This window comes from Tasmannia lanceolata, unplaced genomic scaffold, assembly GCF_043159265.1.
Source record: "Tasmannia lanceolata isolate RefF3 unplaced genomic scaffold, GAP_Taslan_0.1 ptg000008l, whole genome shotgun sequence".
NCBI classification, from domain to species: domain Eukaryota; kingdom Viridiplantae; phylum Streptophyta; class Magnoliopsida; order Canellales; family Winteraceae; genus Tasmannia; species Tasmannia lanceolata.
In genome coordinates this window covers 69,786,135-69,802,500 of record NW_027518685.1, presented here as the reverse complement: position 1 = coordinate 69,802,500, position 16,366 = coordinate 69,786,135, and the positions used below count along the sequence as shown (strand labels likewise).

Genomic DNA, 16,366 nt, shown 5'->3' with positions numbered 1-16,366 from the left:
TTCAATTAAGCACTACGAATAGAAATTTCAATACAGCAGCCCGAAAATCAAAATATGAGTAATTATTGATTCAATTATGCACTGTGAGCAAGAATTCGAATACATCAGTCTTAAAATCATATACAGTTTTCCGGAAATTGCATATTTTAAGAACGATGCAGATATGATGTGAAATTACTTAGTATTGTTATTGCCAGTATGAAGCATTGTGCATCCTGCAAGTAGTGAAACAGTTTCGCTACAAAAATCAAGTCACATTCCCATAAACATTAGTATGCCAGAGCAAGGAAAATCCAGTTCTAGATACCAAAGTAATGTACATGCCAAGTGTCTTGAATAGCATGGTACTTTTGTAAGACACTACGACGACATGATATTAGAGAGAGGATAATAAATAATAAATAGTGCTACATTTGTAGGAAAGGATGAAAACTCTAGCAGAAAAATGGCTTGAATTGCCATAGCAATATGAAGATGTACAAAGTGAACAACGCAAATTATTCATTCGTTCAAATATATAAAATAATGGATTCAACTTGTATTCGAAGTATTTGAGTAATTTGAAGAAAATATAGATTTTTTAGAGACAATGGACAGATGGGAAGAATTGGAGCAAAGAGCAAAGTGTCAAAATTAAACATTTGAAATGAGTGACATGTCAACTCAATTTATGTTTTTATTTTTATGTGTGATGACTTGACCATCAATCCAAGCTAATGTTGCATCTTCAACTCATTCTTAACAGCATACACCAATATTTGTTGTGCCGGTCTGTAGAAGTTATTATTTCAGTAGACATAGTAGGAGCTTTTCTGCATTGGAAGTTACTTACGAATAAAAATTAAGTTCAAAAAAGCCTTCACCATGTACATCTAGAAGTTAGGAAATCATAGTATATCGTGGGAGCTGAAGATGTCCAACTTCATCACAATTTACTTCATTGGCACTTGTAGTTCATTTGGCAGATATTGGCACTTGTAGTTCATTTGGAAGATATTTAGAATCAAACCTAAGCCCAAAGATTAATTCCCAACTTGGCCTTTAAAGTTGGGGAAGAACATAAGACAGATATTTTTCTCCTCCAATATAAAGAAAGCAATTGACAGTCCAAGTTTTTGGCTGATAGTTGGCCACTAAAGATGGATCAACACAGTCCAATTCACAAAGTAAGATTTCTCAAAATGCAGGCAAATATAAGAATCTAATAGTTGGAGCTTACCCAAGTTGAAACAATTGCATCCAAAATCTAACCAAACTACCCTGCCATTGAAAGGAAAATCAATCCAATAGCCAAAGGAAGGCTTTCCAAAATCCTTGCAAATATCAATATTTAATAGACACAAAGCTTACTTAAATTGAAACAATTGGTTCTAAAACACAGCCAGTCTGCCCAGTCATTGAGAGGTAAATCAGTTATCAGTCCAATAGGTAAAACAAATATTGGTACAAAGGATAAAGCTAGTAAATTTTTGAAAAAAAATGCAAGTAGTATATAGAAAACAATACAGACAAATCCAAAATCAGGTGTAATCATTAAAAAAGATGCAAGTACGCAATATATAATCTCATTAGTCCATAAAATAGGAAATCATATAGATTGAAAGTGAACCCATGCACAGAAAAGAACCGCATTCAACTTACAATTATTTGTCCATGAAGCCCACACTATCTCCGCAAAACAGATCTATCCTCCTAAGCTGCAATTCACCTCCGAATAAACAAAATTAAGATTAAAAATTGCACAATAAGATTTTATCACCATCCAATCAATAAAATGATCATGGACAATAAAAAATGTTATGCCAATGGTAAAGAAAAGCTCAACTGGTATTATATAGCCTACTCAAGTGTGACTGGTGAGCAAGTATTATTTAAAAAAAATAAAATATTTTGTGCCAGTCTCCCCTCAATCAGTTACTCTAGGAAACCATATCAGCCCCCAAAATGGAGAAGAGAGTAACGCATAAAAGCAAAATTTCTTTGCTGAAACAGAGAGTAAACCAAATAAATACCAAATTCCAAGTACAAATGCGACTAACTACCAAAAATTCCAACCAAACCAGGGGGGAAACGGATATTACACAAAAGGAAATAATTCAAACGAACAAAAAAGTATTCCAACAGCCAAACTGACTTTCAAGCAACAGAGCACCATGGAATAAAAAAAAAATTTAAAATTACAAAAGAAACTGAAAACCCAAAACCTTCTGCAAAGAGAAGGGAGAAATAACATTTGGACATGTGTAAAATTAGGATGGATTATTTGTAAATGTACGGCTATTAGAATATAAATGAGAAGACAACACATGCTATTAGAAACCAACATTGAAAGAGAGTGAAACCCTTTACAATACACATAACTCCCAAAAAACTATTGAGTCTCGCAAAATTCCATCATCGAAACTCAAATCAAAGGCAAAACAAACAATAAGTTAGATGAAGTGCATGTAAGAAGCAAACCATTTGAACCCCTGAGATTATATACACAGTAATTATAGTCGTCCATATCATTTCATCTCACTCAGGCATTTCATCATACAAATGGCGGGTAGCAGATGCAAGTATTTGCCCAGAACACCGCCAGTACATTGATGGCTTGGAGGAAGCATATTCATTATATTGATAGTATTTGGTGAGTAAAATGTGAAAGATTATATGAATTAAGGCATCATAATGGATTTGCTATTAAAGCATGAATGTGTGTACAATAGAATGAGGTCTTCATACATTCCTAAAATAACCTCCAAATAAATCCTAAAATTAATCCGACAAATGCCCAAACAGTCTTAGAAAAGATATAGTCAATGGCTTAGAAAGTGGCCTCATTAACGCCTCTATTTACAAAATGCAATTAACATAAAATAATATTATTTACAAATAAGTAGCCCAGCCCTCTCTACTTTGAAAGCAAGAAACAGTATATAAGATGATCCAAGCCTCGATTGAGAGGGATTTCCAAGCCTGAAATCGGAGGTGGAATGCTATTAGGGGTAGAAGAATCGAGATCGAGTGGGAAACGGCCTTTCGCGCAGTGAGAGAGGGTCTGCGACAACGTTCAGCCAGAGAGACAATTGGGGAAGAGAGACGTAGTAGAGAGAGAGAGAGGACGCGTATTGATAGAGTTCGTCCCAAGTCTCGCTGCTACATTAAAGGACACTTTTACCCATGCATACACGAATGGATAGAGATTGCAACTGAGGGGTAAACGGTAAAAACAGAGGGAGAGAAAGAGATCGACGTGTTAAATGCGATTTTTCGGAAAATGAAAAAAAATGAAAAAAAACTTCTGGTTTGGAAATTTTTTTATAAATGTTGTCCTTTTGTGCTGACATTTATAAATTTATTTTTTTATTTTATTTTTTTATTTTTTTGTGTGCCTTGCACTCCGAATTAGAGTCTCATTCCATTATTCTTCTATCTTATACCTTTTGCACTAAGGCCTTTAAGTAGCTAAGGTATCTCCGATACATAGTTGTGTAAATAATAGCTGAGCAGGTTTCATGAAGAATTACGAGATGATGTTTTAAAAGACATAAATGTCAAAAGAAAATCTGATCTGTAGCTGATAGAGGATGGTTTTGTAGCATAAGAAAAGGTATTCAGGTTCGATTATTTTTGGGGAAATAGTTGGTTGATGTGTGATAGTAGGTGAAAGAATTGTCTCATACATGCTTAGATTCTCGTTTGGGTTTAAGTAGTTATGCACTTGCTTGAAACATAATTCATTCCTTGCACAATAATGACCCAGGGAGAGTAGAAAACCAAATGAAGTGGTAACCCTTGTGTTGTCTCATTTATCATAAGATTGTTTTAGTTTAACCATTTCTGAGTGTAGTTGTTTAGGGATATCATTATAGAGATAACCTGTCATTTATCTTTGTCTTTCGAAATACTGCTCTGTAGAGAAGTTAGTTGGAGTCCATTATTAATTGTAATAAATTTTCAAGGTTTGGGTTTTGATCTTCGCATACAGTTTCTTGGTTGACACCTCTTGTGCAACTAATAAAATATGGTAGTGCCGTTGTCATTAGCCAAAAAGAAAGGAGGTATTATCTGGAATATAACTTCGAAAGTGTCCTTATTATGGGAAGTAATTTATGCATGCATCTTCACTTAAAGTTATTTTCAAATCAATAGGGCAGTGATATACCCCCTCCCCCTTCTACTCCACAGCCGGTACGACACCACTCCAACCGGCCTTCGGCTCAACAGACAACAATTAATTTGTGGAGATCTTTGAACAAGGTAGGCCCCACCCATATTTTTAAAAATGATCTGTATGCCCACACCATAGGACGATCCAAACCGTCCATTTGAAGGACCACAACGTAAATAGGTTGCGCCTCAAAATATCATTTCCATAGGATAACCCTAGCCCTCCGATCTAAACAAAAACGGCATATTATGAAAACCTCTATAGAGTGGAGGGTTGCGATCATCCTATGGAAATGATTATGGGGTACAACCTATTTTTGTTGTGACCCATCAAATGGACGGCTTGGATCATCCTATGGTGTGGGTCCTGCAGTAACATTAAGGCCCAATTGTAGGTCCCACCCATATTTTTCAAAATGAAGTGCACGGTCCATACCATAGGATGTTCTGAGCTGTCCATTTGATAGGCCGCAACGTAACTAGGTCGTGCTCCAAAATCATTTCCATAGTATGATCGCAACCCTCCGATCTATAGAGGTTTCCATAATATGCAGTTTCTCATTTGATCAAAGGCTAGGATCATCCAGTGGAAATGATTTTTTGGGACACAACCTATTGACGGTGTGGCCCATCAAATGGACATTTTGGAGCATCCTATGGTGTGGGCTGTACGGTTCATTTTGAAAAACAAGGGTGGATATCCATACCTTATCTAGTATGGTTTTCTTAGCGTGGAGGTTCACACCTAAGACATATTTTCGTTGTAGTTATCCACACTAGAACATATGATAGTTATCCTCACTAACTTAGCTTTTCCCAGTGAGTCTATCCGCACTTTATAAAATACTCAGGTGTCCACACTACTATAATTTTTCAGTGTGATCATCCATACTAATAACATTTTAAGTATAGCTATTCAGTATAGTACATATTATCAGTGTGATTATTTACATTTATGGTAGGGGTGCAACTCAGGCAGGCTCAAAACCCGGAAAAAAGTCGAGTTGGGTTGAGTTCAGGGCAGGTACAGGTTGGGTTTTCGAGTTGGGGTTGAGGGCTTGGGCAACCCAACCCGAGTTCAACCCGATATATTTAATACTTTTTTTATTTTTTAAGCTTAAAATCTCGGGTTGGGTCAGGTTGAACTCGGGTTCGGGTTCGGGTTGGCAAAGCGGATTCCTCAGGTCGGGTCGGGTTGAGTAAATGGTTGCTCGGGTTGGGTTCGGGTTGGCCTCAACCCGACCCAACCCGACCCGAGTTGCACCCTTAATTTATGGGGTTTTCTTCTGTAAATGCAGTTTTCTACAGCTATAGTGAAAATATTAGTCCCTAGCTTAGCTTCTGGGATTTTACTAATCAATGGCGAAAATGAAGTAATTGATCGCAAGAAAGTAATGTAAGAATCAAATGGTAATAAAAGTGACTTATCGATTGAGTTGAGGCATGAATATGGAATCAAACTGCATCGGCTGTGCAGGATTTTATGACTTAGTCTCTACTTAAAAATATGGGTTCCATGAATAAACTTCAAAATCAAAATAACTATTTATTCGTCCTCGTGATGGTATAGTGATGCGGGCATTCATACTAAATTGTTCTAATGCCATTTGTGATTGCATGATGGTATGTGATCATGAATAGCTAAAAGATTGTGATCCTAACTCTAGAATGCTTTCATTCTTTATTGAATTAAGCCTAATTGAATAAAACTGACCAGATAGACATGTAATTGAACATAGAAAATCCATCATTGTGCCCACCATTCTATCTATCCAATGTGAATTTAACAAATTTTTTTGGCTACATCTGATTCCATCTAAGGCTCTTCACCGCCCTCTCTCTCTCTCTCATAGGCTCTGTTCACTTCTTTTCCCTGGTGCTGTTTTTCCTGAAAAACAGCCTTTTTTTTCCCTGACAAGACCTTGACAAGACAGAATTTTTGTGTTCACTTCTTTTCCAGGGAAAAATATTATCAGATGTGGAACTTCTTATTTAAAAGCTGAAAATGACATGGAAATTGACTTTTTCCCTGTTACTGGAGATTTAGTTTCTGATTAAATATATCGAAAAGAGGCTTTCCAAGGAAAACGAAACCTTTTCCTTGACAGTTTCCCTGGATTCCTTTTCCTTCTGCCATGTCACCTAGAAATCCTTTCCTTTCCTTTCCGGGGAAAAGATGTGAACAGAGCCATAAAGAATCAGGCCCGTTTCCTCCGACTCAGAGCCAAATCGACCTGGCCTTCAGAAGCAGGAGAAACTTGTGTTCGTGTGGTGACTGGCTCTCTCATGCATGCACTCAAGGTGTTTGAGATAAGGCCTGTTCTACATTCTCATAATTAAAGTCTTCTAGAGACCTTTGTGTTAAACTTCTTTTGAGTATAGATTAAAAACTTTGTCAGGGTTTTAATTAATATCCAGCAAGTGAGCCTTTTTACCTTCACTTTTCATGGTTGATGGCAGCTGAAATCTGCTATCTTGATATAGGAGTTGTTACAAATTGATTTTTTTTTTATGTGAGTTACCAAACGTGATTCGGTTTTTTAAAATCACAATCAGAATTAAAAACAATATCAAGAATTGATATCAAAATCAAGAAGTAGAATTAGAATTGTTGCCCAACGCACACTTATAGATATAACTAAATATGGGCTTATTTAACTCTGCTCCACAAGAACGCAGGAACTCTCTCTTGGAAGGACAAAGGAATGCTCTCATACAATGGATCCTCTTATACAACGTTCTGAATTTTATTGTACACGGATTCATGGAATTTTCTTATATATCTAATTGTATTGATTTGAGTCCGATATATAGGCCTCAAATTATGGAATATGGATAGTTTCCTTAATTTCGAAATTGCAGAATTTTGGATAGTTTTGCTAGACTTTCAACTAAGGGTGGACATGGTTCGGTTCGGTTCGGTTTTGGGCTAAACCCAGAACCGAACTATGTATAATCGGTTCCCTGAAATTGGAACCAGAACCGAACCATATATGTGTGGAACCGAACCGAACCAGAACCATATATAATCGGTTCGGTTCGGTCAGGAAGGACCATAAGAGATGGTTTGCATTGACTATGCATCCGTACATTCCCATTGGTAGAGGCAGTAGGGGCCATTTAAAATGATAGGTGATATCGATTGAAGATAAGTGGTTCCCATTCCTTGTACCAATGAAAACAATCTGATCCGTTGATCCAAACACCTTAACTGGATGATTGTAGGCCCTTGATCAATCATGCCTTGCTTAAGGCTCCACCAACAAAATCTAGAACATTGATTTTCGTATACAAGGGGTGCTTACTTGGCATGAGAACAAGATCATGTGGGCACGATGTTCTACAAGATCAACGGTCTTGATTGCACATAAATGTATGGGACTTAAAAATAGATCGTTACCGTTGATCTCTTTTATAGGCGAATCCTATCAGCGTGGGCGGACCCAATCGATTTCAATTAACGCTAAATCTCAAGTGGGCCACCCTTCACTAACCATCCAAGACGTACATTACTATTGGAGGGAGCAAGGTGACCCACCCTGCATTGGAATTGGTCCCATGTATTACACCAATCCACCAATGGGAGGAAACAAGACATAAAGAGAGACCCCTCTCTCTCAGAAGTTCCATCACCTTTTGTTTGTCTTTTCCTGAAAATCACTATTTTTTTCAGAAAAAGAGTAGCCCAATGCCATGAACGTGTATTCATTTCTAGGGAAAAAAAGGAAAAACAAAAAGGGTTGGAAATATCATTTCCCTAGGAAGAACCGCCCTATTCAACTTTCCTGTTAATCATTGTTGGATGATCCTTTATCCTTAAGCTGTTATCAGTATCTTGATAAAAAAGAATGCTCTTTTATATGGTATTTACGCTACATGCAAGCACACCTTAAAAAAAATACAGTGAGGCCCACATATCCAAAGCAAACAGGCCCTCATTAAACCAATTTGGTTCTCGGTTCGATTCTCGGTTCCGGGATCCCAAACCCAGAACCGAACCGAATTTTCACCGGTTCCTGGATTTTTGAACCGGAACCGAACCGAACCAAATGTGCCGGTTCGGTTCGGTTCCTCGGTTCGAACCGGAACCATGTCCACCCCTACTTTCAACCAACTTTTGAAAGTACAATTTGCAGTAATTAGAGTTTCTCATATGCAAAAGCCACTGCGAAATGGGTTTCCGCAAAATTGCCTAGCCAAAAATGTACTTTTTTCAACTAAATATGGATCTTTCCTTCTTTTTCTTTTGTTGATCATCCATTTGTACGGTCTTAATTAGATGGTTAGGGTCATTGGTTCTATGTGCTTTTGGATGGTTCCAGGCCAAGGTGGGCCTATGACAATGTGACCGTCTAGATTGGCCAAAGGTGAGTTTTAATGTTAGTCTCCTCATTTATAACACGGGTACCAATTTTATTACCCGTGAAAAAAAATACCCGCACTCAACTCGTACCTGTGACCCGCGGGTGGGGTCAGGCGTTGATGCCCGTGGGTTACCCGCCATTCGGTTTTCAACTTTTTATTCTTAAGGCCTAAACACTAAACAGTAAAAAATAGACTATGTGGGTGGGCCAACAAAACAAGTCAAAGCAATCAGACCATGTGACTGGTATCTTTGGTTGTACCAAAACAAACACTTGTTAAAGTAAATGAAATATTGTATGATGAATGGGCGTATAAACATGTACTCATCATCCCATCCTTGATATTTGATCCAACAGCAGCTGACTTGTTAAGAAGCTGTTGTTGGATTAAATATCAAGGCTTGTACATCCATCGTACCACCTTTATGTGTTCATACACCCATTCATCATATAATTTCTTTTGGTAAATACATATATATATATATATATATATATATATAATTTCTTCTTTAAATTTGCCGGGTTACCCGCGGGTATACCCATACCTGCCCGAGTGGGTTCCAGGTTCATGAAAGGCTACCCGTACCCGCGCCAGTATTTCTTACCCGTACCCGCGCGGGTTACCCGTTTGCCAGGTCTAAAGAAAACCCCAATTCAAAAAAACAAACCACTAGATGGAAATCTATGATTAATCATACCCAAACAAAATAAAAAAAAACTAGGAAAAAAAAAACTAACGTAATCTAGGAAAAAAACATGAGAAACCCAAACTAAATCTAGGAAATAACCTTAACGAAATAAGAGGGAGAAACTGAAAAATTGGTTGAAGCCAACACTAAATCTCAGGAAAAACTTGAATAAAAAAGTAAAACCCAAAAAGGTTGGCATCATCTCAAACAAAATCAAGGAAATTTAAAAAAAAAAAAAAAAAAAAAAACTTACCTCTCTTTGGCTTCGTCTTCCTCATTCCTGCAATGAAAACTTGAGAATTCCTTTCCGCAAAAGTCAGTTAATGAAAATATCTTTATTTTTTAGGAAAAGTCTTTAAAGAAGGGGATTCTAGTACATGTGGGATACGAAATCTGAGTAAACAATTCGGGTGCAATTTTTCATTTAGATAGATATGAAAGTGACTTTTAAAATTCCCACGTAGATAGTGACTTTTGAAATTCGACGGGGTGACACATGGCAAACGTTTCTGCGAATTTGGGTTGGGTTGGGTTGGGAAAAATCAACCCGAATTGGAAATCGGGTTGGGTCGGGTTGGGGGAGCAACCCGACCCGACCCGAAACCCGATTTCCAATTCCGATATGTGCTTAAATGTGCTTAAAACCCGATTTCAACCGAACTCATTTCCCATTGAAGCTAGAAATGTGCTTAAATTTCAACATAAATTTATCCTTTCGTTCAGTTACAAAGAGTTTTTATATGGTGGATGCCTGTGTAGGAATGTGAGCAAAAAAAAAACAGTGGGGCCCACAAAAAACATGTGCATGAATTGAAAATCGGGTTGGGTTGGGTTGACCCAATTGCAAATCGGGTTGTGTCGGGTTGGGTCCAGCCAGGTTGGAAATCGGGTTGGGTTGGAAAAATGGGTTCCTCGGATTGGCTCGGGTTGGCCTCAACCCGATCCAACCCGACACGAGTTGCACCCCCTAATTTGCATACCTTGTAGCCCAAGAGCAGAAGCATCCACTTCTTGCAAACACATATCCACACCTATCCAGCTCCCCCTTTCTGATCAATATATGGCCCCAATAAAACCAATTGAGAAGCTGTCTTCAAATAATGAAAATCGTTACCTTCCTCTACCGCATCAGATTTTGGGCAAAGGCATTCAACTACTTGTGACGTCGAACCAATTGAGATGCTTTGGATGTAAATAATGAAAATCATGAAGCTTTAGAAAATTCCCACTAATGGTCGAACCAAATATGATCAAATGATGTAAATAATGTACCTGAAAATGGCATATGGGTCGAACCCCTACGGCTAAGGAGTGCTCTCCAACATTGGAATGTTGAAACCTGCAAGAAAGAATAATGGTTAGTCAATTGAGAGAGGTAACAAAAAGATAGAGGAACTCAAATAAACCATCAGATTCTCTTCCCGTGGATATTCTGTTAACCAAAAGAATTACCATCTAATAATTGGTGGAAAAACATCCACATATTAAAATATTAACAAAACAAAATCAAACACCAAGCCATTTTTTTTCATGGGCTCTTATATGTATAGATCAATAGAGAGAACCCAACTCTCAACTATTATATCTGAAGGAATTTCTCAGCTAGAAAGAAACCACTCACCAAACCACTTCGTATCATAAACATAAGAACAACATTCCTGAAAGAGAATTCAATTTCTGTGAGAAGTGGTTTTTATTGCTGATAGGAGAAGAAGACTACTCACTGTTGTTACCGGTTTTGAGAGCTCATGAGTGGGAGAGGACGCGGATGAGAACCATACAGAGGAGAGAGGGCTCTTTTCTTTGGAGAGAGTGGTTTGATGTATATGGTAATGAATGAAGGGATGATATCAAGCATTTGATCGTTTCCTTTTCCATAATAACTGCAGATTTAACTCAATTTAAATACAGAAACGACTCTACTAATTGCAAAATTAGGGAGTATTTATAGTGTCAAGAAAGGTTATATTTGGTAAGAGAATGAATCGATTACAATTACTAAAAAAGGAGAATTTTTGTACTATGGAAATGAAACGTCGGCATGGAAACGGAATGGTTTAAATGTCACCTTTAGAATGTTTTGTTTTATTTTTCTAAATTGTAAATGCCATGTTGAAATTTAATTGGCACGTAGATCTGAGGGAGGAAGGGGCGCTGCCACATCAGATGTGAATAGTAAACCGTCCTTCCTCCTTATAATATAATATAATATAATATAATATAATATGTAGGATACGTATGGAAATAAATCTGGGCTATATTTATGGAAGTAAATTAGGGATATAAATCAAAAGGAATTTAGTGGAGTAGGAGAAAACGTGTGGAAATAAATCAGGGATACAAATAAAAGGGTAACATCTCCACGTTTGAGAGATTTGGCAAAACGTGATCAAGAGGCTTCTTAAAATTTCAATTCCGTCGATAGAGGAGCGTGTATAGGAGGGGCTGACACGTGGCACCACCACAGCTTGTAGGATTCCGCTTTATATATATAATATATAGGATTAGTAAGAAACCCGTGCGATGCACGGGGCGACAAAGAATACATATAGACCCAAAAAAACTGAAAAGAAATGTTGGAAAAGAAAATAAGAGAAAAAGAATCATATACCTCATGTAAAAACTTGCAACAACCCTATCTTGCAAATCTCAAGTACTAATGAAGAAAGCATATATGAAGAGAGAGAGAGAGAGAGAGAGAGAGAGAGAGAGAGAGAGAGAGAGAGAGAGAGAGAGAGAGAGAGAGAGAGAAAGAATGGGGCATGTCATATTATTCGCATATCCTCATTCATAATCAAAAAATATATAATCCCATATTCAATTAAGCACTACGAATAGAAATTTCAATACAGCAGCCCGAAAATCAAAATATGAGTAATTATTGATTCAATTATGCACTGTGAGCAAGAATTCGAATACATCAGTCTTAAAATCATATACAGTTTTCCGGAAATTGCAAATTTTAAGAACAATGCAGATATGATGTGAAATTACTTAGTATTTTTATTGCCAGTATGAATCATTGTGCATCCTGCAAGTAGTGAAACGGTTTCCCTACAAAAATCAAGTCACATTCCCATAAACATTAGTATGCCAGAGCAAGGAAAATCCAGTTCTAGATACCAAAGTAATGTACATGCCAAGTGTCTTGAATAGCATGGTACTTTTGTAAGACACTACGACGACATGATATTAGAGAGAGGATAATAAATAATAAATAGTGCTACATTTGTAGGAAAAGATGAAAACTGTAGCAGAATAATGGCTTGAATTGCCATAGCAATATGAAGATGTACAAAGTGAACAACGCAAATGATTCATTCGTTCAAATATATAAAATAATGGATTCAACTTGTATTCGAAGTATTTGAGTAATTTGAAGAAAATATAGATCTTTTAGAGACAATGGACAGATGGGAAGAATTGGAGCAACGAGGAAAGTGTCAAAATTAAACATTTGAAATGAGTGACATGTCAACTCAATTTATGTTTTTATTTTTATGTGTGATGACTTGGCCATCAATCTAAGCTAATGTTGCATCTTCAACTCATTCTTAACAGCATACACCAATATTTGTTGTGCCGGTCTGTAAAAGTTATTATTTCAGTAGACATAGTAGGAGCTTTTCTGCATTGGAAGTTACTTACGAATAAAAATTAAGTTCAAAAAGCCTTCACCATGTAGATCTAGAAATTAGTATATCGTGGGAGCTGAAGATGTCAAACTTCATCACAATTTACTTCATTGGCACTTGTAGTTCATTTGGAAGGTATTTAGAATTAAACCTAAGCCCAAAGATTAATTCCCAACTTGGCCTTTAAAGTTGGGGAAGAACATAAGACAGATATTTTTCTCCTCCAATATAAAGAAAGCAATTGACAGTCCAAGTTTTCGGCTGATAGTTGGCCACTAAAGATGGATCAATACAGTCCAATTCACAAAGTAAGATTTCTCAAAATGCAGGCAAATATAAGAATCTAATAGTTGGAGCTTACCCAAGTTGAAACAATTGCATCCAAAATCTAACCAAACTACCCTGCCATTGAAAGGAAAATCAATCCAATAGCCAAAGAAAGGCTTTCCAAAATCCTTGCAAATATAAATATTTAATAGACACAAAGCTTACTTAAATTGAAACAGTTGGTTCTAAAACACAACCAGTCTGCCCAGTCATTGAGAGGTAAATCAGTTATCAGTCCAATAGGTAAAACAAATATTGGTACCAAGGATAGCTAGTAAATTTTTGAAAAAAAATGCAAGTACTATAAAGAAAACAATACAGACAAATCAAAAATCAGGTGTAATCATTAAAAAAGATGGAAGTGCGAGATTTATAATCTCAGTAGTCCATAAAATAGGAAATCATATAGATTGAAAGTGAACCCATGCACAGAAAAGAACCGCATTCAACTTACAATTATTTGTCCATGAAGCCCACACTATCTCCGCAAAACAGATCTATCCTCCGAAGCTGCAATTCACCTCCGAATAAACAAAATTACGATTAAAAATTGCACAATAGGATTTTATCACCATCCAATCAATAAAGTGATCATGGACAATAAAAAATGTTATGCCAATGGTAAAGAAAAGCTCAACTTGTATTATATAGCCTACCCAAGTGTGACTGGTGAGCAAGTAATATTTAAATATATATATATATATATATATATATATATATATATATATATATATATATATATCATGTGCCAGTCTCCCCTCAATCACCCCTCAATCAGTTACTCTAGGAAACCATATCAGCCCCCAAAATCGAGGTGAATTGCATTTAAAATTAATCAGTTACCCTAGGAAACGCATATAAGCAAAATTTCTTCGCTGAAACAGAGAGTAAACCAAATGAATACCAAATTGCAAGTACAAATGCGACTAACTACCAAAAATTCCAACCAAACCAGGGGGGAAACGGATATTACACAAAAGGAAATAATTCAAAAGAACAAAAAAGTAGTCCAACAGCCAAACTGACTTTCAAGCAACAGAGCACCATAGAATAAAAAAAATCTTTAAAATTATAAAAGAAACTGAAAACCCAAAACCTTCTGCAAAGAGAAGGGAGAAATAACATTTGGACATGTGTAAAATTAGGATGGATTATTTGTAAATGTACGGCTATTAGAATATAAATGAGAAGACAACACATGCTAAACCAACATGATCCAAGAAACAGTATATAAGATGATCCAACACATAGTGTGAGAGACCTAAAAATCACTTGATAAGGCATAGTCGAACTTGTGGTGTGGAAGCAAGATGTAAGTTCACAGTAAAATCATAAGAATCAAACCTTAAAGTTACACACCTTTTTTTTTTAATGAGAAAACTTCCACTCCCATCTGAAGTGAACTGAAATCCTTTATTTCTTAGTATCACCGACTGTACCTTCGTCGGTCTCAGTTTCAAAATCTAAAAGCTGACAAAACAACACAAAAATAAACCAATAAAAAAAAAAATAGGAACAGAGAGCAAGAACCTTAGAACTATCAATCAGAAATTTCTGGCTTTCCTCAAAATCAGTATATAAATTTCCGAAGCAACTGGATCGAATTTTCTACAGTAGACTACACATGCCAAAAAAAATAGCAAAAAAAACTTTCAAAACCCAAAATTTCGTGAAATTTTAGATCTGAACCCTTGAATCACGGATTTTCGTACCTCGATTGAGAGGGATTTCCAAGCCTGAAATCATAGGTGGAATGCTATTCGGGGTAGAAGAATCGAGATCGAGTGGGAAACAGAATTTCACGCGGTGAGAGAGGGTCTGCGACAACCTTCAGCTAGAGAGACAATTGGGGAAGAGAGACGTATTAGATAGAAAGTAGTATAAGTATAAAAATATATCTGATGTATTAGAGAAAGAGGACACGTATTAGATAGAGTTCGTCACAAGTCTCAATGCTACATTAAAGGACACTTTTACCCATGCATACACGAATGGATAGAGATTGCAACTAAGGGGTAAATGGTATATGTATTGATAGGGCAGGTCTTTTAAAAAGTCTAAAATACCCATGATGCCCACGTATATGTTTTGATAGGGCAGGTCACACCAAGTCAACTCAAACCCATGCATCAGGTGGGACCCACAAATTTCCATTACGCTTTTATGGCGTAGAGCCTATGTATAGAGTAGGGCTCACAATTTTACAGCATATGTTGTGACAGGGTGGGCTCATTGTTTTTACACCTATGCATAGCATAGGCCAAGAATGCTATGATTGGGTAGGTCAACGATCTCCACCCGAGCCCATGTACAGAGTAGGGCCCGTAATTTTTGTCGTTTCATGTATAAGAATGCTAGTATATATATAAGAAATATTTGTCTTTTTATAAGGTTGTTTGTCTTTTTAAATACAAGGACATTTTGGTCTTTTTATAAGTAAAGAAATCTACCATGGGCATTTTGGTCACAAACCAATGACATGACCTGATTTGCAAAGATCTCTCAGACCTTACGACTCTGTTTGCAAATTGTCAAACAAAAAGACTCTTTCTGCAAATAAAACAAAAGTAGAAGACTTCTTTTGCAAAACCACCCCCCCCAAAAAAAAGCTTTTACCATATACCCTTCCCTATTCTTACTCAAGGAAAAAAAAAAATCCCTAGAGGTCAGAGAAAAACACAGAAAGGCAAAGCAGATAGAGAACGAAGAAGAAGATGATTAATTTTTTTGGGTACACATAGGTTTTTGTTCTTTTTTAGCATTTTGCTCTTAATCCCTTCTTCTTTTTTGCTGTTTTAGGGTTACGATTTCTTTTTGGTAGGGCTTTGTTTTGGATTTTGTTTTCATCAGTCATGGATCAGTTGCGTTTTCATCTGCAATTCTATCACTCTTTTTTTCTCTTTCAAATGTCAAGAACCGACCCTTTCTTTCCTTGGATTTTGGTATATTCATAGGGCTGATTTTTGGTTATGGGTTTCATTATGGTGGATTGTATTGCAGGTGTTACCCCACGGAAAAATCGTAAAAGAGGATGGCCTAGATGGGGTATGTTGTTACTATACTTTGTGACCACTTCATCTAGCACGTGAGACTCAGAGTTGATTAAATTTTAGTGATTTTTTTGTTTATTTTCTTGCTATGGTTTGACCGATTGATAAGAATGGTGTTTGGACTAAAGGATGCAGAAGATGTCAGG

General features: G+C 36.7%; 1 protein-coding gene and 1 long non-coding RNA gene across 17 annotated transcripts in view; one reads left to right on the top strand and one right to left on the bottom strand.

The window, feature by feature from the left end:
- Window positions 1–15,124, bottom strand: part of LOC143885559 (uncharacterized) — a 25,565-nt gene extending 10,441 nt beyond the window's left edge. For 2 of the 16 annotated variants that reach the window (XR_013253477.1, XR_013253478.1), the window contains exons 1-3: window positions 14,883–15,124; window positions 14,530–14,640; window positions 1,642–1,697 (exon numbers count right to left, since the gene is read on the bottom strand). Coding sequence is in view for 3 of the 16 variants with exons in the window: in XM_077389779.1 (XP_077245894.1) it covers window positions 1,220–1,239 (20 nt within the window). In the remaining 13 variants the exon portion in view is untranslated. Of the gene's footprint in view, window positions 1–1,219; window positions 1,579–1,641; window positions 1,698–2,875; window positions 3,216–9,034; window positions 10,391–10,480; window positions 10,548–10,932; window positions 11,092–12,202; window positions 12,263–13,204; window positions 13,246–13,624; window positions 13,681–14,529; window positions 14,641–14,882 lie in introns of those variants that run through there. The other 14 variants (XR_013253474.1, XR_013253468.1, XR_013253469.1 and 11 more) reach the window with 14 other exon arrangements.
- Window positions 15,125–15,755: 631 nt separating this feature from the next.
- LOC143885557 (uncharacterized) overlaps window positions 15,756–16,366 on the top strand; it is a 36,550-nt gene continuing 35,939 nt past the window's right edge. The window contains exons 1-2 of the long non-coding RNA XR_013253466.1: window positions 15,756–15,901; window positions 16,171–16,215. This is a non-coding gene — a long non-coding RNA (uncharacterized LOC143885557). The remainder of the gene's footprint in view (window positions 15,902–16,170; window positions 16,216–16,366) is intronic.